The sequence below is a fragment of the Pangasianodon hypophthalmus genome, chromosome 16 (genome assembly GCF_027358585.1).
Source record: "Pangasianodon hypophthalmus isolate fPanHyp1 chromosome 16, fPanHyp1.pri, whole genome shotgun sequence".
NCBI classification, from domain to species: Eukaryota; Metazoa; Chordata; class Actinopteri; order Siluriformes; family Pangasiidae; genus Pangasianodon; species Pangasianodon hypophthalmus.
Genome location: NC_069725.1, coordinates 24116067 through 24139492, shown reverse-complemented (window position 1 = coordinate 24139492; position 23426 = coordinate 24116067). Strand labels below are relative to the sequence as shown.

Below are 23426 nucleotides of genomic sequence, written 5' to 3'. Positions count from 1 at the left end.
AAATGAATCAACACCTTCTGACCAATCACAGTCCAGAATTCTGCAGCGCTGATAACATGATAACATAAAATCACTCAAGGTGTAAGGAGTCGTCTCAAACACACCTCAAAACAATCTAACCAGCTTTCGTAATCACCATATATGGTCAGACTTTTCAAAACTTTTCTCTTTGTTGTTCAGTGTTTTGTTCTTTTCTCTCGAGACCTCTAACCACGTCGCCACCTAGTGGAACAAACCCTCTAATTAACAGTGCATATTGTCTGGATGACGAGAGCTGCAGTCAATCAGAGATTATTGTTCTTAATTACGCAGATGATAAGATGACTGAGATGACTTTTTCAGGCACAAAAAGGAGATAAAATTAAAGTAAAACCACACCACTCTGCAGTTCTTTACCAAACTACTCGGTATAAATCTGCTGCTGTCTGTCTTTCATCATGAACGTCCTTCATCATGCCCTCAACTTCATACAGAGGAAAAAAAATGAAACGAGAGAAAATTTCTGCGCTTCGGGTAAACAAAATTCTCTGAAAGTTCCACCAAATGGTAAGCAGCTCTCATGGACGGAAATAAACCTCTTGCTGAACATAGATGTTATAAAGCACTATTTGGATAATGGACTCCTCTAAAGCCCAGAGGTTCATTCCATTTAGGCTGAAGCTTTGACATGTGCTCTCCATTAGCACATGGTCTTCATGCTTGAGTCTATGCCCTTTTTCTTCTCTCTGTGTGTCTTACACAACCTCCATTCCAATCCACTTAACCTCTTCAGATCTTATAGCACTGTAGTTCTCTCTCTCTCTCTCTCTCTCTCTCTCTCTCTCTCTAATTTCACCATACCTCACTATACCCTTCAATATCACTACGCTCATCTTTGCTTCCCATTATATTTCCTCTATAATATATCCGCTAGCACCCTTTCATTAAAGCACCCACAAAGCCTCAGTGCGACAACGTCAACAAAGCCAGGAAAAAGTGTTTACTTATGCATATTCAGGATTGAAGTAAATCATCAAAAATGCCTCAGGTAGCTCATGATACAGATTAAAAAGCTTTATAGCTCTCGTTTGAGCTAGTATCAGTAGCATTGACCATTTCCATGAAGGATTAGTGTTGATTCAGAAGGTCTGACTTCTACTTCTACATCATCCCCCTTGAGACTAGATCCAGCATGACCATGACTTCTGCTTCAGTAATTAATCTAACCTATACACTGTAACGATTTAAAAATCGCATCCTGCCAATGGGTTCCCTTTTGAGTCCGGTTCCTGTCAAGGGTTTTCCCTCATGGCTTCTCAGGGAGTGTTTCCTCACCACTGTCACCGTCACCTCTGTCTTGTTCATTATGGATCTGGGTTTCAAATCTCATCACTCGTAACTTCACCAAGATGAGGCTGTACATTTCTGTTTATCCCATAAAAATGAACACACCCTAAACATGACCAAAGACTAGCACCGGGCGTCATGACCTGCTCAACCTTCGATAAAAATAACCGTATGGAAGAATTTTACATTGGAGTTACAAACATTAGAGCTTGTACAAGTTAGTAAGAGTGCTAGCGTAGACTAGTTAAAATAGCAAGTTGTTTCAGTAAGCAAGTTATTTGCAGTGTAACACAATCACATACCAGGAATTTTCTTCCTAGCTTCTCTGATATATCACGTTATCATTGCACTATTATTTATGAAATGTAAAAAGACTGGTTACGAAATGTAACCCTCAACTGCTCAGTTGTATAAATGAGATAAATGTAAGTCGCTCTGGATAAGGGCGTCTGCCAAATGCCATAAATGTAAATGTAAATAAAGCTTGATTGGTGGTGAGTCAGCCTGGATGTGTTGAAGGGGCTGCCACGATCTAGTGAAAAGTCCACAGGAATTATAACGAGGTAGTGATTTCGCTGGGTTTCATGCTAATAAAGAGGTAAAGTTACAGTATGAGCGCCAAATCAGAAATATTAATGTATAGCTAATTATAGCATCACCATGTTTCTAAGCCCTCATTAAAACAGATCCACTGCTGTGAGCGCACAGCTTCTTTACCTCCTCATTCTTCACTTATGCTAATAAAGTTCAGAAGCCAAAATCACCTGGCTCTCGTGCTGCTTTCACGCCTGTGCGTCTGACTCAGAGCAAAATTGATTCTTTTGATTCTTCTGATATTTGGTTCAGTTTGTTTCACACTGCAAGAAATTAAACGAACGTTCTTGTAAAACCTTGGTCAGAAATACAGCAAAATACGGAAAAACATAAACAAACATTTGAACTGAAAGTCAGCCAAGCGTGGAGAACACAGAGGTGGAGCTCAATATAACAATTATAGAATAACGATTCTATAATTATATTAATAACTACATTAGTAGTATTTTTGCTTGGTCTTTGGGTCAAAAACTTCAGAACACGAGCTACAGTTCTGTCCATTGGAAATAAACACTGCATATATGAAAGCACTCATAGTCATTTTTCTCTCTCTCAAGGTCATACACTATTTCTCCAAGTGCCATATTCAGAGTTTACTTTATGGCCTTGAGGATGAAATGTCTTTGTGAAAGCTATTTCATTTTCTAATAATGGTGTTTAAATCACACCCACCAAAAGCAGAGGCTTGTGAAGAAATGCCGTAAATAGGACACGACCTACAACTGCACACTCTCAAATCATCCTCCAGTCTATTGGAGCACTGCTTAAACCCTCTGCTGATTACCGAAACCGCTTCAGCCTGACCAAGCTACGTCCAGCCAGGTGTCCAGTCGAGCGTGGTGATATACTAGTCCCTGTTTAATAAGCAGCGAATTAAAATTCCACACCATGTTTTTATTCTACTTGCACTACATGCATTAGTATTCATAACAATCTATAAAGAATGTTCTTATTACTATCACACTGGATAATGAATAGAGGGTGAGAAATTTCCAATTACACACCAAAACCTCCTTGTTGGGTTCACGCAGGAATTGGACCGCCATCTCATAGCTCTCTTTCACAAAATAGATTCCAAATTTAACCGTGCGCTTCAGTCTCATTGAAACGACACACAGCCTCTTACGTGGGCTTTAGCATGCCTGAAGCTAAGCAGCTCTCTTGCTTAATGCATAATTACTAAGAGCATTTGTATGATTGGACCGTAATCCCTGAGTGCCAGTGCAAAATGGCTTTTATTTTCAGACAAATGGCAGAAGAATAAAGTCACTTTTAGTTTAATGTGTTAAATCTGACAAAAGCCATGCTTTATGCTTTGTGCTGCTGATGGTGAGAGCTGGACTGCATTATTAGCTGTTCTTGTGTTTGATGGCAATAAAGGACCCCATTTTAATGTTCAACATTTGTGGTCATTTACAAATGCATGTAATGCACATAATACAAAATGGGCAAGATGATTAAACATGAATGATAACAATTAGGGCCATAACTATTGTGGTCCATTCTGCAGAAATATGTCCCACTTATATACCACATACCACAATACTGAATATGTACTACATCATTTACCAGTTTCTGTTCACTTTTATGCTATACTTCCATTCTTCCATAAACTGCTCTGACTTATATTACACTCATGATAGTAGGACTGTGTTGGGGAAAGTAAGACTGTGTTGGGGTAGGTGAGATGATGCTGGGAAATGACAGACTGTGTGGGGTAAGTTGAACTGTGTTTGGGGAAAATAGGACTGTGTTGGAGTAAACAGCCTGTGTTGGGAAAGTAAGATTGTGTTGGGGAAAGCAAGAGTGTGTTGAGAAAAACAGAACTGTGTTGGGAAGACTAGGATTGTGTTGGGGAGGAAGGACTGTATTGGGGAAAGAAAGAATGTGTTGGGGAAAATAGGACTATGTTGGGAAAAGAAGGAATGTTTTGGGGAAGTAGCACACTGTGGGGGAAAGGAGGACTGTGTTGGAGTAGATAAGCCTGTGTTAGGGGAAATGGGACTGTGTTTGGGAAAGTAGGACTGTATGGGGGATGTAGGACTATGCTGTAGAAAACAGAACAGTGGTGGGGAAGGTAGGACTGTGTAGAGGAAATTTGGACTATGTAGAGGAAAGTAGGAATGTCTTGGGGAAAGTATCACTGTGTGGGGGAAAGGAGGACTGTGTTGGGGAAAGTGGGAACGTGTTGAAGTAGACAAGATGCAAGTAAGACTTAGGGGAAATGGGACTGTGTTGTGGAAAGCAGAACTGTGTTGGGAAAGTAGGACTGTGTTGTGGAAAACAGAACAGTGTTGGGGAAGTAGGACTGTGTTGTGGAAAACAGAACAGTGTTGGGGAAGGTAGGACTGTGTTGTGGAAAACAGAACAGTGTTGGGGAAGGTAGGACTGTGTTGTGGAAAACAGAACAGTGTTGGGGAAGGTAGGACTGTGTTGTGGAAAACAGGATTGTATTTGGAAAGTAAGCCTGTGTTTGGATGAATAGGTTTGCTCTGGCAAGGAAGACTTTAGGTAGGCAACAGAGCGATGGGGTAGGTATGACTGTGTTGGGATTAATACACTCGTTTTGGGGTTGTGTTCAGACACAGTAGATTAACACTCACCTGCTCAGAGAGCTGCTTGGTGCGCAGGAAGAATCCGAGCAGGCAGCCGATGACGACGGCCAGCACAGAGAGGATGAGCAGCCCGTTCTGCTTGCAGACACCCTTCACCCGCACAAACACTGCATCCAACGCCACCGCCATCGCTGCAGCTCTGACTTAACACACTAACTACAGCCCCATCTCCCAGCAGGATTCACTCCTCCACCCAACACACACACCACTCACACTCTTTAAAAAAAACAGGAGCCAGTAGAGTCTTTCTGAGATCTTTCCCTGCACACTGTCTAATAATAACTGTCTCTCGTTTTTCCTCTCTCACTATTCTGTCCCCTTCACACCACCCTCACAGATGCCCAGCCACTTCTCTGCTCCGTCCAATAGCAGCACAGGAACAGCTGGGAGAGTGCCTGCCGAGGACCGGATCAATCTTATTAGAGTCGTACTATTGTAAATTGGTGCCTGCGTTATCCATAAAGGCTCTCTGGAGGAGTGGATTGTGGGTTACATATAATTTAGAAATGTTGGAGAATAGATGAGAAGAGAATGGATGAAAAACAACACGCTCCACTCACGTTCTGATAGTAATATATAATATGGCACTTCTCACGCATAGAGGAAGCTACGATCACTTCAGAAAGATCAATGACAGGATGCTATTGCAATCACGAGACGATTCAAAAATTTCAGGAAAAACACGGCAGTGAAGGCCTTGAATCATCCATGGCAATCTCCACTCCTCGGAGGAACATCTTCAAGATTATAAGTCCACTACATCTTGTCTTACGTCAAATTGAATTCGACTTGCATGGCACATATGTTGGGTTTTGGTGCCATAAAAATCCCAAAGCTTGATTGAACCTTTTCTTATAATGAGTGCCATGATTTTTTATGTTGTCTGTTTTATTTTTGTGACTTCTCGCTGCCGTATTTATGCCACATGCTTTAGGACTAATGTGTAGCTCAATCAACACAAACATTAATAATGTTAATGAATGAACTGCGTTCATGCAGGCCATGAGCAGCTCATCTAATCTCTGATAATCTGAGCCTGTTGAGACCAGATTGAGAAGAAACACTGGCAAAAATGCAGGATTAGGGAGCGCAGAGACTGAGAGGGGGTAGAATATGATGTCAGCGATGACAACAAATGGTGGAAGTAATCTTCTGCATCAGAGTTTATAAGCACTGATGCTGGTTTCAACACCACATTCACTGAATTTATCTAACAGCTTAGATGTTTGTATTACTTACTTTGTACTGAATGCCCACTTGCAGATCAAAGAGAAGAGCATGGACTTTACAGCAAGAACGATGTGGGTGAAGTGATTTTCTTGGAGATGTACACACTGAATACTTTCAAACTAGCTAGCATGATAACTAGCTGCCTTGTCAATGAACAAAAACAGTTTCTTGTTGTAGAACATGATGTTGTGGTGTAAAAAGGTTCCCAGAACCGAGAATACAATAGCTCTGTCACAGAGGAACATTATCGGCAACAGAAAAGTAAAAACATTTTCATTTCAGTGATCACACCTAAATGATGGTGAAACAGAACCTGTATGTGAATGTGTTTTGTGAGATTGAGTGCATGTGATGGTCGCGGACAAAGCAACCTGAGTCTGGATGTTTTTGGGTCAGGAGCAGATTAGTGTGTGTAACTCTCAATGTTTTTTTAGAGTAAAAGAGGCAGACTGTACAGCTGAGCCATGAGCCTTAACTCTGGTCATAAGGCATTACTACTGCTGCTAGTGATACTGCTGATGCCACTGTTCCTGCTGGCATTACTGCCATTACTACTGCCTCTGCTACTGCCACCACTACTGCCACTACTGCTGCCTCTACTACTGCCTCTACTACTGCCCTTACTACTGCCATTACTAATGCCACTACATCCAGAAATGCTGCCACTACTACTGCCTCTGCTACTGCCACCACTACTGCCACTACTGCTGCCTCTACTACTGCTCTTACTACTGCCTTTACTACTGCCATTACTAATGCCACTACATCCAGAAATGCTGCCACTACTACTGCCTCTACTACTGCCTGTACTACCACTACGGTTGCCTCTACTACTGCCACTACTACTGCCTGTACTACTGCCTCTGCTACTGCCACTACTGTTTCCTCTACTACTACTACCACCACTACTGCCATTACTTTTGCCTCTACTACTGCCTGTACTACTACCACTACGGTTGCCTCTACTACTGCCACTACTACTGCCTCTACTACTGCCACTGCTGTTTCCTCTACTACTACCACCACTACTGCCATTACTTTTGCCTCTACTTCTGCCTCTACTACTGCCTGTACTACTACCACTACGGTTGCCTCTACTACTGCCACTACTACTGCCTCTACTACTGCCACTGCTGTTGCCTCTACTACTACCACCACTACTGCCATTACTTTTGCCTCTACTACTGCCATTACATCCAGTAATTTTCCAATACTACTGTTGACTGTGATTACTAATACTATTACAATTGCCACTACATCCAGTAATACTGCTGCTATTACTGCCATTATTACTTCCATTAGTATTGCCACAACATCCTTTGTTACTATTGCCTTTATTACTGCCAGTACTGCCACCACTGCTGCCTCTGTGACTGCCATTCCTGATGCCATTACTATTGCCACGGAATCCAGTAATACTGTCACCACATCCAGTAATACTGCTGCCACTGCTGCCATTATCTCTGCCAGTACTACTTCCATTAATGCCACAGCTGCTGGGTCTGGGAAGACCATTTACTGATGCCATTACTACACTGCCATTATTACTGCCTCTGCTGCCATTACTATTGCCACTACATTCAATAATACTGGCACAACTACTGCCAGTGCTGGTGCCATTACAACTGTCACCACATCCACTACTACTGAACTGCTGGCACTGCTGCCATTATTACAAGTTTTCCGACATGGGAAAGTCTTCAGGACAGAGGAGTTTACACCTTGCGGTTTCCTATGTTTTTTTTGTCTTATTACCTTAGCTGCTATGATAGATGTAGTTTAATGATTGTTCAACTGCATTAAATTGAATGTAACTATAAACACATAAATGTACTGCATATTGTTATTGAAGAATTAAAACTCAAAAAAATCATTGCAAAATGCTGTGGCAATAGACGATCATGGTGTTATAATAAAATATACCACCTTGGCACTCATTATTTTATTCTAACAGCACAAGATATTAAACAACTTTCTGCTGGAAATACAAATATAATGGGCTCCATTTTTCTGATAATACCCACAAATCTATTTTTAGCTCAGATTATCATAGGACTGCACATTCCCACTGTGCTGTGTACCAAAATGCACTCGCATCTCCACACCAGCATTCTGCTCTGATGTGATTTAGATGCATCAGTCTTTTCTGGTGCATCGTATGTTCTGTCTGCACTCACCACGCATGACCTCTCGCTGTAGGAAGAAACGAAATGAACCTGTACTTCTGGGAACTCACACAGGGTTCCTGCTTCTCCATCCGAACTCCCAGCACTATTAGTCTTGCCATAAATCATCACATTGCAAAGTAAACGAATAAGTAAGCAATAAATACATAATAAACAAGCTTGTTAGTGGTGTACAGTTTATTTTCCCAGGAATACATTATTACTAATAAATTATTTCATGTTTCCTGCTCAGCTCAGTAATATATTCTTCAGAAATCCTGCCTTCAAGTCCATTCAGAAATATCATAAATACAAGGTAAATGCCACCACGATGATGTAACTGCAGCTTGGAAACTCCTACTTTTCTATAAGACTTGACTTATCTAATTGGGGGCGTGTCAATAACTGAAGTCATGGAGCCAATATGAATGTAAGACCTACAGCAGATAGTAATTTAAGTGCTAATTTCACATGTTAACTGTTCAGTTCTTCGTTTTCTTTCAGTAAGGCTAAATTAACTTAAACTAAATTAAACTAAATTATCTATCGAAATGATCTATAGCTATCGAAAAACATAAAGTTACAGCTTTGACTGTTACAAAGCACTGACACTGGAGACTCCGCTGTATGAGTCCCTGTGAATGAGCTGTTACTATAGAAACGAAAGCGTATAGGAACGAGAGCATTAATATTAATATAAAGCTGTGATTTGCAGCTGCACTGCTGTCAGCGCTGCACTGTAGAGCAGTGCATTGGTTTATAGTAAAATTCCAGAAAACCCACTGCGGGATAGTGGGATGTCTAACGTCCTTTGGCAGGGGTGAGAATGGCAAAAATTCTCCTTGTGTCAACATCTGCAAATTTTTTGTGCCCTTTATTTTAGTGACTATTTTAAGCGAGTACAAACCCTGTCTGAGTTTAACTTTATATGTGAGTAAACTTTATATGTTTGCTGTAGTAAAGCAGTGAAATTCATCTTTTAGTGCTGTCATATAAAAGGAAGTGCAGATGGAAGCAATTGCAGGTAAGGCAGGTTTAATGAAAAACCCAAATCTAAATCAGCAAGCAAGTTCAAAATCAGGAAACAGGCCCAGGTCAGAAGAGCAGGAAACAGACGAAACTAAACAAGGCAAAATCAGAAACAGTAAACAGGCTGTGTCAAAAACCAGGGAAACCAACAATACACTAAGGCTTGGTAACATCAGGAGTACATGTGTGTGTGTGTGTGTGTGTGTGTGTGTGATTGCAAACAGGTGTGCTCAATCAGAAGCTGGGTGCCTGTGAACGAGGGAGCATGTGAGTGATCTGGGGAGTGTAGTCCGAAGTGGCCATGTCGTAGACCTCAGAGTCTGTGATTCGCTGTGATGAGCAAGTGACAAGTGCGAGTTAACTCAGTGGTGGAGGTGGTTATATCAGTGCAAGCTAGTTGAGCTAGTTATGGCGGCTCAGTGGTTAAGGCTTTGAGGTATAGATCTGTAGGTTGTGTGTTTAAATCCCCACGCAGCCTTGGCTGGGTCCTAGAGCACGACCCTTAACCTTCAGCTCAGTTGTACTGTTTTTTTTTTAATTATCAGCCAATTGAGTAACTCTACTGTATTATGTGTTATTTTATACTGTGTACAATAATACAGTACTTTACAGGAATTTACTTTACCAGTCTGGCTTCAAAGCAGGACATTCCACAGCGGCTGCCCTTTTGGCTGTGACTGAGAAGCTTCATGCTGTTAGATCTGCCAAACTGTCATCAGTCCTTATCCTCCTCGACCTTTCAGCAGCATTGACACAGCAACCACAAGATCTCTTGTTCATCCTCATGAGTCTTGGAATTCGTGGCACAGCATGACAATGGTTTACTTCCTACATGGAAGGGATCCACATCTGCTCCCCGCAGACTCTCCACTGGTGTCCCACAAGCCTCAGTACATGGTCCTCTTCTGTTCTCCCTCCATACTTGACTTCTTGGTGAGGTTATATCATCACATGGGCTTTCATACCACTCCTGTGTGGATGACACTCAACTCATCTTCTCCTTCCCTTCCTCAGACACTCATGTTTCCACTCAGATCTCAGCATGTCTGGCAGACATCTCACCATGGATGGCAGCTCATCAGCCAAACTGGCCTGCTGTTCATCCCAGGTGATTCATCCCCATGTCAGGATCTTGTGATCTCCCTGGACAACTCTCTGATCTCACCTTCGGTCACTGCACAAAACTTTGGGGTAACCATGGTTACCTTTCCTCTCATATTGCCAATCTGACATGCTCATGTCGATTTCTCCTTTACAACATCAGAAGGATTCATCCATTTCGCACCACACAGGCCCCTCAGGTGCTCTTTCAGTCTCTTGTCCATTTGGAGACTGGACTCCTGCGAGTCATACCTGGCAGGTCTGGCTCTGAGCACCATTCGTCCTCTACAACTGATCCAGGATGCAGCTGCACGACTGGTTTTCAACCTTCCTAAGTTCTCCCACACCACCCCATTGCTGCGCTCTCTCCACTGGCTTCCTGTAGCTGCTGCATCAGATTTAAAACACTGATGCTCGCCTACAAAGCCAAAAACGGACCAGCATCCACTTACCTCAAAGCTCTTATCACATCCTGCACTGCACCACGCTCCCTCCGATCCTCTAGCACCGCTCAACTGCTCTCTCCATCTCTCAGGGTACAAAGAAAACCTGCATCAAGACTCTTCTCTGTTCTGGCACCGAGGTGGTGGAATGAACTTCCTCTAGATGTCTGAACATCTGAGTATCTGGCAGTCTTTAAACGACGTCTAAAGACTTACCTCTTCCAGAAGTATTAAAATTAGCACTTTAAAAAATTGTGTTGTCTGTGTGCTTTTCTTACTATATCACCTCCACAACAGAGGATTTTAGACTGATGATGTTCTTAGTCTGTGACCTAGTGAACCAGTATCACGATGGATTTATTGATAGAGATTTCAAAGCACTTCTGTTATTCGCTCTGGATAAAGACGTCTGCCAAATGCCATAAATGTAAATATTTTTACAGTTCTTTACTGTACATTTGACTTTACTGGCATCTCTGCTGCTACTGTAAAAAAAAGTACATTGTTTATCCTGTGCTAACCTGTGTGTCTATTTGAGTAATACTTTGTAGGTTTTATATATTTAATTCAGGATTGATGCTGTGTTTTCTCTTATAATATAAAGGGCGAGAATCGTATAGCTTTCATGCCTAACCTCCTGACTCATTTCTGAGCGAGATGTTCACTAGCTCTGCTCTCTTCACTGTGATAAAGCAGAAGTAATTATTGTTTAATAATTTTTTCCAACATGGCCGAGTCCAACTCAAGCTGCAGGAAATCATTTGTTCTGACCTAGAGGCCGGTCTTGATGTTCTATGATTAATGGAAAATTTTAGTAATTCACTTTCAGTTGAACAAAGTTATTTCTCTTCATGGAAGCGAAGGTCAGTATGACCTCTAATGCAAATGTTTTTCTGCAACTTTTCCGAGTGCTCCTTTCTGCCCGGGCTGAAGTCTGAACCCGTACGAATCGATTAAAAGCACTGAGTCACTGCACTTGCTAATTTATCTAAAGCTCTCGCATGCAGCAGTGATGGACGCTGAGGGCCGTTGCTGAGTAACAGTGATGACAAACCACGCAGACAGACTTCTGAGAAGTTCTGTTTGGGGAAACTTTGGTTGTTAGACTCACAGGGACAAGAAAAAATATTAATTGTAATCTGGGTCAATCTGCACTGAAAGCCTTTCTGAAGCATTTGTACTCATCTGTACTGAGCACATCTCACTCCATGTTAACCAGCATTTAAATCCACACCAGCTTTTTAAACTACTCCTTAATCACATGAAGTGTTGGAAAATGTCGTGAGTTTACATTGTGTCTTTATAGAGCCCAAACATTACTCTAAAATTTGTAAACCATATAAATAAGTTGATATATGAAGCTTGCAGTTCATGGTCCTTCATAAACTTCATGGTCCTCCAAGAACCAAGGGCGTGGTGATGGGGTTTGCGTAAATTCATGGTCATTGTGCATGATGCAGACGTCGCAGTTTGCAGGAACGGAAACTGTTAGAAACTCCTTCACGGTGTGTTCAGAGCAGACATTTTGTGAAACGCCACAATGAGAAGCTGACACTGATATTTTACAAAGGGTTTGGATGAGTTTCTTAGGGAGCTGTTATAGAAACACGCGTATACTTTCATATATTTTAAACCAGACTACACTTTAAAAAAAATGAAAAACTAGCAAGGACACGCCCCCTCTACGGTTAGACCTGTCTTAATTGGATGTTTCCCTCATGAATGATTCAGCTTTTTAAAATGAGTCACTAAGGTGAATGATTTAGTCATTTGTGTGTGTGTGTGTGTGTGTGTGTGATTGAATCATTTGTGTGTGATTGAGTCAGTTGTGTGGTTGAGTCATTTGTGTGTGTGTGATTGTGTCATTTGTGTGTGTGTGTAATTGAGTTGTTTGTGTGGTTGAGTCATTTGTGTGTGTGTGTGTGTGTGTGTAATTGAGTCATTTGTGTGTGAGTCATGTGAGTGTGACTGAGTCATTTGTGTGTGATTGAGTCATTTGTTTGTGAGTCATGTGTGTGTGACTGAGTCATTTGTTTGTGAGTCATGTGTGTGACTGAGTCATTTGTTTGTGAGTCATGTGAGTGTGACTGAGTCATTTGTGTGTGATTCAGTCATTTGTTTGTGAGTCATGTGTGTGTGACTGAGTCATTTGTTTGTGAGTCATGTGTGTGTGACTGAGTCATTTGTTTGTGAGTCATGTGAGTGTGACTGAGTCATTTGTTTGTGATTGAGTCATTTGTTTGTGAGTCATGTGTGTGTGACTGAGTCATTTGTTTGTGAGTCATGTGTGTGTGACTGAGTCATTTGTTTGTGAGTCATGTGTGTGTGACTGAGTCATTTGTTTGTGAGTCATGTGAGTGTGACTGAGTCATTTGTTTGTGAGTCATGTGTGTGTGACTGAGTCATTTGTTTGTGAGTCATGTGAGTGTGACTGCGTCATTTGTGTGTGATTGAGTCATTTGTTTGTGAGTCATGTGTGTGTGACTGAGTCATTTGTTTGTGAGTCATGTGTGTGTGATTGAGTCATTTGTGAGCAATGTTCAGTTATTTGTGTGTAACATTCTCTCACAGGTGTGTGTAATTGTCAGTCATTGTACAGAAAGTTTTCAGTCAATTCCAAAACCTGAAAGGAATTTTAAAACTCATACATACATCTATATTTTTTTCCTCTGAAGTCTCTCTCTCTCTCTCTCTCTCTCTCTCTCTCTCCTCTCTGCACGACCTCTCTGAACCTTGTTGTTCTCGTCTCTTTCTTCTTCCTGCACAGACTCCTTCCATTAGCTGTAACTGAGTGCTAAGTGAAACAGGGCTGGCTTTTGGGATCACACACTTGGACCTGCTATCCATCCGAGTTCTTTCTTCTTTATGCTACTTATGGATTGAAAAAGAAAAACAAACAGCATACAAAATCCAAATTAGTGAATACACCATCTCTAAATGTCTATTTTCGCTTCACGTTCGCTTCTGTTTGTTGAGATCTCTGGTGTGTTTGATGAGATCTCTGGTGTGTTTGATGAGATCTCTGATGTGTTTGATGAGATCTCTGATGTGTTTGATGAGATCTCTGGTGTGTTTGATGAGATCTCTGATGTGTTTGTTGAGATCTCTGGTGTGTTTGATGAGATCTCTGATGTGTTTGATGAGATCTCTGGTGTGTTTGTTGAGATCTCTGGTGTGTTTGATGAGATCTCTGATGTGTTTGATGAGATCTCTGGTGTGTTTGATGAGCTCTCTGATGTGTTTGATGAGATCTCTGGTGTGTTTGATGAGATCTCTGGTGTGTTTGTTGAGATCTCTGGTGTGTTTGTTGAGATCTCTGGTGTGTTTGATGAGCTCTCTGATGTGTTTGATGAGATCTCTGGTGTGTTTGTTGAGATCTCTGGTGTGTTTGTTGAGATCTCTGATGTGTTTGATGAGATCTCTGGTGTGTTTGATGAGCTCTCTGATGTGTTTGATGAGATCTCTGGTGTGTTTGTTGAGATCTCTGGTGTGTTTGTTGAGATCTCTGATGTGTTTGATGAGATCTCTGGTGTGTTTGTTGAGATCTCTGGTGTGTTTGATGAGATCTCTGATGTGTTTGATGAGATCTCTGGTGTGTTTGATGAGATCTCTGGTGTGTTTGATGAGATCTCTGATGTGTTTGATGAGATCTCTGATGTGTTTGATGAGATCTCTGATGTGTTTGATGAGATCTCTGGTGTGTTTGTTGAGATCTCTGGTGTGTTTGTTGAGATCTCTGGTGTGTTTGATGAGCTCTCTGATGTGTTTGATGAGATCTCTGGTGTGTTTGATGAGATCTCTGGTGTGTTTCATGAGCTCTCTGGTGTGTTTGATGAGCTCTCTGATGTGTTTGTTGAGATCTTTGGTGTGTTTGTTGAGATCTCTGGTGTGTTTGTTGAGATCTCTGATGTGTTTGATGAGATCTCTGGTGTGTTTGATGAGCTCTCTGATGTGTTTGATGAGATCTCTGGTGTGTTTGTTGAGATCTTTGGTGTGTTTGTTGAGATCTCTGGTGTGTTTGTTGAGATCTCTGATGTGTTTGATGAGATCTCTGGTGTGTTTGTTGAGATCTCTGGTGTGTTTGTTGAGATCTCTGATGTGTTTGATGAGATCTCTGATGTGTTTGTTGAGATCTCTGATGTGTTTGATGAGATCTCTGATGTGTTTGATGAGATCTCTGGTGTGTTTGATGAGATCTCTGATGTGTTTGTTGAGATCTCTGATGTGTTTGATGAGATCTCTGGTGTGTTTGTTGAGATCTCTGGTGTGTTTGTTGAGATCTCTGATGTGTTTGATGAGATCTCTGGTGTGTTTGATGAGATCTCTGGTGTGTTTGATGAGATCTCTGATGTGTTTGATGAGATCTCTGGTGTGTTTGATGAGATCTCTGATGTGTTTGTTGAGATCTCTGGTGTGTTTGATGAGATCTCTGGTGTGTTTGATGAGATCTCTGATGTGTTTGTTGAGATCTCTGGTGTGTTTGTTGAGATCTCTGATGTGCTTGATGAGATCTCTGGTGTGTTTGATGAGATCTCTGATGTGTTTGATGAGATCTCTGATGTGTTTGATGAGATCTCTGGTGTGTTTGATGAGATCTCTGATGTGTTTGATGAGATCTCTGGTGTGTTTGTTGAGATCTCTGGTGTGTTTGTTGAGATCTCTGGTGTGTTTGTTGAGATCTCTGATGTGTTTGTTGAGATCTCTGGTGTGTTTGATGAGATCTCTGATGTGTTTGATGAGATCTCTGGTGTGTTTGATGAGATCTCTGATGTGTTTGTTGAGATCTCTGGTGTGTTTGTTGAGATCTCTGATGTGTTTGATGAGATCTCTGATGTGTTTGTTGAGATCTCTGATGTGTTTGTTGAGATCTCTGGTGTGTTTGATGAGATCTCTGGTGTGTTTGATGAGATCTCTGATGTGTTTGTTGAGATCTCTGATGTGTTTGATGAGATCTCTGATGTGTTTGATGAGATCTCTGGTGTGTTTGTTGAGATCTCTGATGTGTTTGATGAGATCTCTGATGTGTTTGTTGAGATCTCTGATGTGTTTGTTGAGATCACTGGTGTGTTTGTTGAGATCTCTGGTGTGTTTGATGAGATCTCTGATGTGTTTGATGAGATCTCTGGTGTGTTTGATGAGATCTCTGGTGTGTTTGATGAGATCTCTGATGTGTTTGATGAGATCTCTGGTGTGTTTGATGAGATCTCTAGTGTGTTTGATGAGATCTCTGATGTGTTTGATGAGATCTCTGGTGTGTTTGTTGAGATCTCTGGTGTGTTTGTTGAGATCTCTGATGTGTTTGATGAGATCTCTGGTGTGTTTGCTGAGATCTCTAATGTGTTTGTTGAGATCTCTGGTGTGTTTGTTGAGATCTCTGATGTGTTTGTTGAGATCTCTGGTGTGTTTGATGAGATCTCTGATGTGTTTGTTGAGATCTCTGGTGTGTTTGATGAGATCTCTGATGTGTTTGTTGAGATCTCTGATGTGTTTGATGAGATCTCTGATGTGTTTGTTGAGATCTCTGGTGTGTTTGATGAGATCTCTGGTGTGTTTGTTGAGATCTCTGATGTGTTTGTTGAGATCTCTGATGTGTTTGTTGAGATCTCTGATGTGTTTGTTGAGATCTCTGGTGTGTTTGATGAGATCTCTGGTGTGTTTGTTGAGATCTCTGGTGTGTTTGTTGAGATCTCTGGTGTGCTTGATGAGATCTCTGGTGTGTTTGTTGAGATCTCTGGTGTGTTTGTTGAGATCTCTGATGTGTTTGTTGAGATCTCTGATGTGTTTGTTGAGATCTCTGGTGTGTTTGATGAGATCTCTGGTGTGTTTGTTGAGATCTCTGGTGTGTTTGATGAGATCTCTGGTGTGTTTGTTGAGATCTCTGGTGTGCTTGATGAGATCTCTGATGTGTTTGTTGAGATCTCTGGTGTGTTTGTTGAGATCTCTGGTGTGTTTGATGAGATCTCTGGTGTGTTTGTTGAGATCTCTGGTGTGTTTGATGAGATCTCTGGTGTGTTTGATGAGATCTCTGGTGTGTTTGTTGAGATCTCTGGTGTGTTTGATGAGATCTCTGGTGTGTTTGATGAGATCTCTGGTGTGTTTGTTGAGATCTCTGGTGTGTTTGATGAGATCTCTGATGTGTTTGTTGAGATCTCTGGTGTGTTTGATGAGATCTCTGGTGTGTTTGATGAGCTCTCTGATGTGTTTGATGAGATCTCTGATGTGTTTGTTGAGATCTCTGGTGTGTTTGATGAGATCTCTGATGTGTTTGATGAGATCTCTGGTGTGCTTGATGAGATCTCTGATGTGTTTGTTGAGATCTCTGGTGTGTTTGTTGAGATCTCTGGTGTGTTTGATGAGATCTCTGGTGTGTTTGTTGAGATCTCTGGTGTGTTTGATGAGATCTCTGGTGTGTTTGATGAGATCTCTGGTGTGTTTGTTGAGATCTCTGGTGTGTTTGATGAGATCTCTGGTGTGTTTGATGAGATCTCTGATGTGTTTGTTGAGATCTCTGGTGTGTTTGATGAGATCTCTGATGTGTTTGTTGAGATCTCTGGTGTGTTTGATGAGATCTCTGGTGTGTTTGATGAGCTCTCTGATGTGTTTGATGAGATCTCTGATGTGTTTGATGAGATCTCTGGTGTGTTTGATGAGATCTTTGGCTCAGGCTTGATATTTAAATTATTCAGTATTCATTAGCGCATTATTGGCTACTGGTCATGTGTAACTGATCATGATCTCAGACGATCACACTGCACTGAGGATGTAATGTTGTTGTTGTTGTTCTTTCGGCTGTTCTGTCGTGACCCGGGTCGCGCCGGTGAGAACGCGGGATCCTCAGCCACTAGACCACCAGGGACATGCACTGAGAATTTAATGAACCTAACAATAATTGAAAATCACAAGACTCATTCGAGCAGAACGATTAATCAGACAGGCTTGCTTTTCTTTTTCTCCATCTTTTCCTGTCTCTTTCTCTTTCCCTCTGACCGTCTGCTTGTTAACAGCGGGAGGAGAAGGTCAGTGCTAATTTGATCAAATGCCACCAGACCAGGTAAATGGCTGAGCGCTTCTTCTAAAGCTTGCATTTTTCATTTCGTGATTCAGGAAGTGTTTAATATCTGGGGGAGGAAAGTAGCAGCCGCCAAACATTTTTTTTTCCAACACGAGGTGACATCTGCATTGAAAATCGCTTGTGTATCCGGACTAAAGCGATCAGACGAGTGCTGAGTTTGCTGAGTTTGGTGAAAAACAGCAGGCCTGTAATCTTCTCAGAGGAGGACGGAGGAAAACTCCAACATGGCCGATCCAGACGGAAATAAAATCACAGAGTTGTTGCTGTAAAATAGAATATTACCCCAGGACCCCGTGTACAGTTAATCTGAATAAGGCTTTAGGTTTCTATGCTAACCTCATGATTTATCCTCAACCTTCAGTTTATTTAATGTCTCTGTCACGGGCCCTGGGGGTAGTTCCAGCTCGGGCCACTAGAGGGCACCCTGACCTTCTGTGTAGAACTTCTTCTATTGTTACCTGCCTTATTTCCTGTGTTTTTAATGCCCATGGGTTTGTTATTTTCTTGATTATTTACCTTATTTAAGTCCTGTGTTGTCATCCTTTAGTTGCTGGAGCATTATATATGTGTAAGTTTTTGTTTGTGCCTAGCTTCCTGTCTCCCTGGTTTGTTTCCTTGTTGTTTCTTTTTTTTTCTTTTTTTTTTTATTAAAGAAATTCTGCACCTGCATCCGTCTCCATGGAGGACTCTGTTATGGCAGAACTCTCCAGCCACCCGTGGATGCAGCAGAACCGGAAGCGCTGTGGCAGGAGAGGGTCCGTGCTCTCGAGGAGAGATGACGAGAAGCTGGAGAAGCTGCTCACCAGCTGGAGGGACATTTGGGCTAAGAGGGATAGACGGGATGAGGAGAGGACATGAACCCAGAGCAGAAGACTCTTTGCTGCTCTCACACCCCGCCCCACTCTGGACTCCGCCCCCTCGCCCTACCCTGCCGAGGACGTCGCTAATGTTTAATGTTAATGTTTAATGTTAACTTTGAATGTTAATGTTTAATGTTAATGCCCATGTTAATGTCCATGTTAATGTCCATGTTAATGTTTAATGTCCATGTTTAATGTTTAATGTTAATGCCCATGTTAATGTCCATGTTAATGTTAATGTTAATGTTAATGTTAATGTTAATGTTAATGTTTAATGTTTAATGTTAATGTCCATGTTAATGTCCATGTTAATGTTAATGTTAATGTTAATGTTAATGTTAATGTTAATGTTTAATGTTTAATGTTAATGTTAATGTTTAATGTTTAATGTTAATGTTAATGTTTAATGTTAATGTTAATGTCCATGTTTAATGTTTAATGTTTAATGTCCATGTTTAATGTTTAATGTTAAAGTTAATGCTGGTCATCTCAGTGATCATTTCTACAGATGATCAGCAAAACCTGCGCTGTTTCCTTACAGAGAGTTCACTGTCGCTTTGATTAGACGTTTTTTTGCACTTCACTCAAATTCAGCTGAACTATTCCAAGTGCAGCCAGTGAGATGACCTCTCACACGTGATGTAGCAAGGACGAGTGTTTTCTCCTGTCTTCTTTAAATCATGTCCAAAGCCAGAATTGTATTTTTGCCTGAGATTTAGGAATGTGTGGAATGAGCTAGATCTCTGAATGCTCTGAGTTTTAAAACCCGTCTTGATGATGTAGCGCTGCTTTAACCTCGCGGTAAAAACACTTAAAACTACGAACATCGCAAAACACTGATCATCAACACTGTCCGCGTTCCACCGCCATCCGACGTCCTTTAATCCCTTCACCTACTCGTGTTTTTTCCCCACTGTGGTGTTAAATTCCTAATTAGGCTCACTTTCGTCCTGAGGACTAGTGAGGTGGGCTGGAACCTCTGATGTGAGGTACAGTAACTAAGCAACCTGGAATGGCTTACGGAGGTCAAAGCTGTTAGTGCCAAAGCTAAAGGAAGCGCTTATCCTCTCACAGGAATGCACGCTGTTTTTTCTGTCCTTTTTAGGGGTTTTTTTTTGCAAGGTTACTCCGCACAAACATTCTGCTCAGGAATGTCAGGCAAGTCCCTTCTTCACAAATTTGGTATTGATGAGCAGACAATGAAAAGAGAGAGAGAGAGAGAGAGAGAGAGAGATATTTCTGAATACAGAGCATCTTTTAATACACATAAAGAATGAGAACTCAAAGAGGAAATAAAAGAGAGAAGATTCGGGTACTGATAATGATTAACTTCTATCTATAAATAAATAAATAAAATAAAATAAATAAATAACCACAAATAAAAAATAAAGATTTATTCTGAGTCTCATCATTTACTCCATTTACAAAATTGTCACATCCAAAAATTGAACTTCATCCTGTTTTTTCTCACTTCATTTGTACGAGATGAGACTGAAATTCACGCTAATTTAAATAATTAGACCTAATTAGATCAGATTGGAGAAGAACAAACACGACTTGCAGTTTCATTTGGCAGTTTTTCATACGAACGAATCATTTTGAGTCGATTCATCAGCAACAGCCAGATAGAGGGATAGAGCCAGAGGATGGAGAGAAAGAGTGGAAGAAAGGGAGAGAGTGAGAGGAGAAAGAGAGAGGGGAAAAGGAGAGAGGGAAATAGAGAGAAGAAAGTGAGGAAATGAAAAAGAAAGGAGAAAGAAATAGAGAAAGGGATAGAGTAAGAGGAAGGAGAACAAAGAAATGAGAAAGACGTGGACAGAGAAAGGAAGATAAAATGATAGGATGGAGAAAGAGAGGAAAAGAATGAGAGATGAGAAAGAAATAGACAGGAAGGAGAGAAAGGAGAAGGATTGAGAGGGAGAAGAAGAGAGGAAAGGGAAGAAATAGGAGAAAAAGTGGAGAGGAGAGATGGAGGGAAATATAGAGAAATAAATATAGAGAGGAAGGAGAGAGAGAGAGATGGAGAAGAAAAGAAAGAAGAGAGAGAGGGAAAGAGAAAGACAAAAATAAAGGTATAGACAGAAGAATGGAGGGGAGGATAGTGTGAGAGGAAAGGTAAGAGAGGTGAAAGAAATAGAGAGAGAGACAGAGAGGAAGTACACATAGACAAACAGAGAGAGAGAGAGAGAGAGAGAGAGAGAGGGAGAAAGAGAGAGACACACAGAAAGAGAGAAAGAGAGAGAGGGTGAGGGAGAAAGAGAGAGACACAGAAAGAGAGAAAGAGAGAGAGGGTGAGGGAGAAAGAGAGAGACACAGAAAGAGAGAAAGAGAGAGAGGGTGAGGGAGAAAGAGAGAGACACAGAAAGAGAGAAAGAGAGAGAGGGTGAGGGAGAAAGAGAGAGACACAGAAAGAGAGAAAGAGAGAGAGGGTGAGGGAGAAAGAGAGAGACACACAGAAAGAGAGAAAGAGAGAGAGGGTGAGGGAGAAAGAGAGAGACACACAGAAAGAGAGAAAGAGAGAGAAACACAGAAAGAGAGAAAGAGAGAGAGAGGGTGAGGGAGAAAGAGAGAGAGAGAGAGGGTGAGGGAGAAAGAGAGAGACACACAGAAAGAGAGAAAGAGAGAGAAACACAGAAAGAGAGAAAGAGAGAGAGAGGGTGAGGGAGAAAGAGAGAGAGGGTGAGGGAGAAAGAGAGAGACACACAGAAAGAGAGAAAGAGAGAGAGGGTGAGGGAGAAAGAGAGAGACACACAGAAAGAGAGAAAGAGAGAGAAACACAGAAAGAGAGAAAGAGAGAGAGAGGGTGAGGGAGAAAGAGAGAGAGGGTGAGGGAGAAAGAGAGAGACACACAGAAAGAGAGAAAGAGAGAGAGGGTGAGGGAGAAAGAGAGAGACACAGAAAGAGAGAAAGAGAAAGAGAGGGTGAGGGAGAAAGAGAGAGACACACAGAAAGAGAGAAAGAGAGAGAGGGTGAGGGAGAAAGAGAGAGACACACAGAAAGAGAGAAAGAGAGAGAGAGGGTGAGGGAGAAAGAGAGAGACACACAGAAAGAGAGAAAGAGAGAGAGAGGGTGAGGGAGAAAGAGAGAGAGGGAGATCTACAGGTACGCACACTCCTTCTTTCCTTCTTTTCCTCTCTCTCCTCCTCGTGCTGCGCAGCAGAATGGTGCATGGTGCCGCTCTGAGCGTCTGATCTGATCTCTTTTCCTCTCTCTCCTCCTTCGCGCGCGCCGGTCAGCAGCATGAGCGCGGAATGCACGAGCTACTACAGCGCCGAGCGCGAGTTCATCAGCGCCTTCACCTGCCCGAGACCCGGAGGAGACGCTCACGCCGTGTACTGCTGCGGCTTCAACGACGTCAAGTACTGCTGCGACGATCCCAACAGCTTCTTCCCCTACGAGTACGGGTACATGTGGTGGCTCAGGTACGACACACACACACACACACACACACACACACACAATACAGTGAGGGGGAAACAAACTTTTTTTTTCTTTTTTTTTACATAAATGCTACTTTTTTTCTCAGTCAATCTCAAACCCTTAAGGCTCCTTGTGTTGTTGCTTTAAGGTTCTGTGGAGAACCTACACCAGAGCGGAACCCTTTTTAAAGAGCGTAATCAATCGCAGTGAATATTCTGTAATTTTCTTAAGATTTTTTTAAAGGGTGCCAATAATTTTGGAGCCAATTGTAATTAACAGCTCCAGAAAATTCCAGTGTGGAACCGTAATAAATGAAGTAGAGTTACATAGTGAAGTAGAACTGTTGTGTTTATACATTTGTGCCACATGTGGTGGTGAGTGCATATGAGGGTATTATACCTGTTATTACCTGTTATTATACCTGTTATTATACCTGTTATTATATGTGCTATTACCTTTTCTTATACACATTATTACCCGTTATCGCATGCATTATTACTTGTTATAATACATGTTATTACCTGTTATTATACGCATTATTACGTTATTATACGCGTTATTACGTTATTATACGCGTTATTACCTGTTATTATATGCGTTATTGCCTGTTATTGAAAGCATTATTACCTTTTATTGTACGCATTATTACATGTTATAATGCATGTTATTACCTGTTATTATATGGTTTATTACCTGTTATTATACACATTATTACGTTATTATACGCATTATTAGCTGTTATTATACATGCTATTACCTGTTATTATACGTGTTATTACCTGTTATTATACGTGTTATTACCTGTTATTATCTCAGTAGGTAGCACTATCTCTAATTATTTATCAAATGCATGATCCTTGGATGAAAATCAGATAATAACGTTTTCCCGAATGTATTGAAGGATTCTTTCTGGATCTTGAACACGTCGAACAGTTTCTCTGAACTCCAGATGCAAAGCAGTAATAATCAAAATAATAATAACTCCGTCCACACACACAGCGTTTTCGTAAATATCACCATCCACATGAACAGCGTAAACTCCTCTGTCCTGAAGGTGTTGGAAAATTTACAGCTTTACTTCTGACTGTTACAAAGCGCTGATACTGGAGACTCCAGTGCATCAATATAAAGCTGTGATGTGCAGCTGCACTACTGTCAGAGCTGCTGTTATAAAAAACTAATCAACACCTTCCGACCAATCACAATCCAGAACTCAGACTCTCAGAGTTCAGTCACTGGAAATAAGAAGAAGGTGTATTTCAGGGTGGTTTTGCTCCACAGCTGAAGGCTAGTTATTAGCGTGAACATGCTGGAGTTCTTCGAGACTTTATCGATCCCTGGATAGATGATGGAGCTACGAAGCCTTGACCTTAAATTAAAGCTCAGTGAAACATTAAAGCTACTTATTATTATTATTATTATTATTATTATTATTATTTATGCCTTGTAACATTACACTAGTGCTAAAGGCTAGTGTCGCTAACAGAAATGGAAGTCTAAAGCTAACGATTTAGCATCATGCACTAAATCTAACATCTAAACTGGAGTAAGTTTTTCTTTTCTCATGAGCC

At 41.3% G+C, this 23426-nt stretch overlaps 2 protein-coding genes across 2 annotated transcripts in view; one reads left to right on the top strand and one right to left on the bottom strand.

Moving 5' to 3' along the window:
* slc1a7b (solute carrier family 1 member 7b) overlaps positions 1-4777 on the bottom strand; it is a 40742-nt gene extending 35965 nt beyond the window's left edge. Inside the window, exon 1 of the mRNA XM_026920900.3 lies at positions 4524-4777. Coding sequence (XP_026776701.3) covers positions 4524-4664 — 141 coding nt within the window. The 5' untranslated portion in view covers positions 4665-4777. The remainder of the gene's footprint in view (positions 1-4523) is intronic.
* A 16596-nt stretch (positions 4778-21373) lies between these two features.
* The window catches only part of LOC113530544 (protein shisa-like-2A), an 8394-nt gene continuing 6341 nt past the window's right edge, over positions 21374-23426 (top strand). The window contains exon 1 of the mRNA XM_034312124.2: positions 21374-21857. Within this exon, the coding sequence (XP_034168015.1) occupies positions 21676-21857 (182 nt within the window). The 5' untranslated portion in view covers positions 21374-21675. The remainder of the gene's footprint in view (positions 21858-23426) is intronic.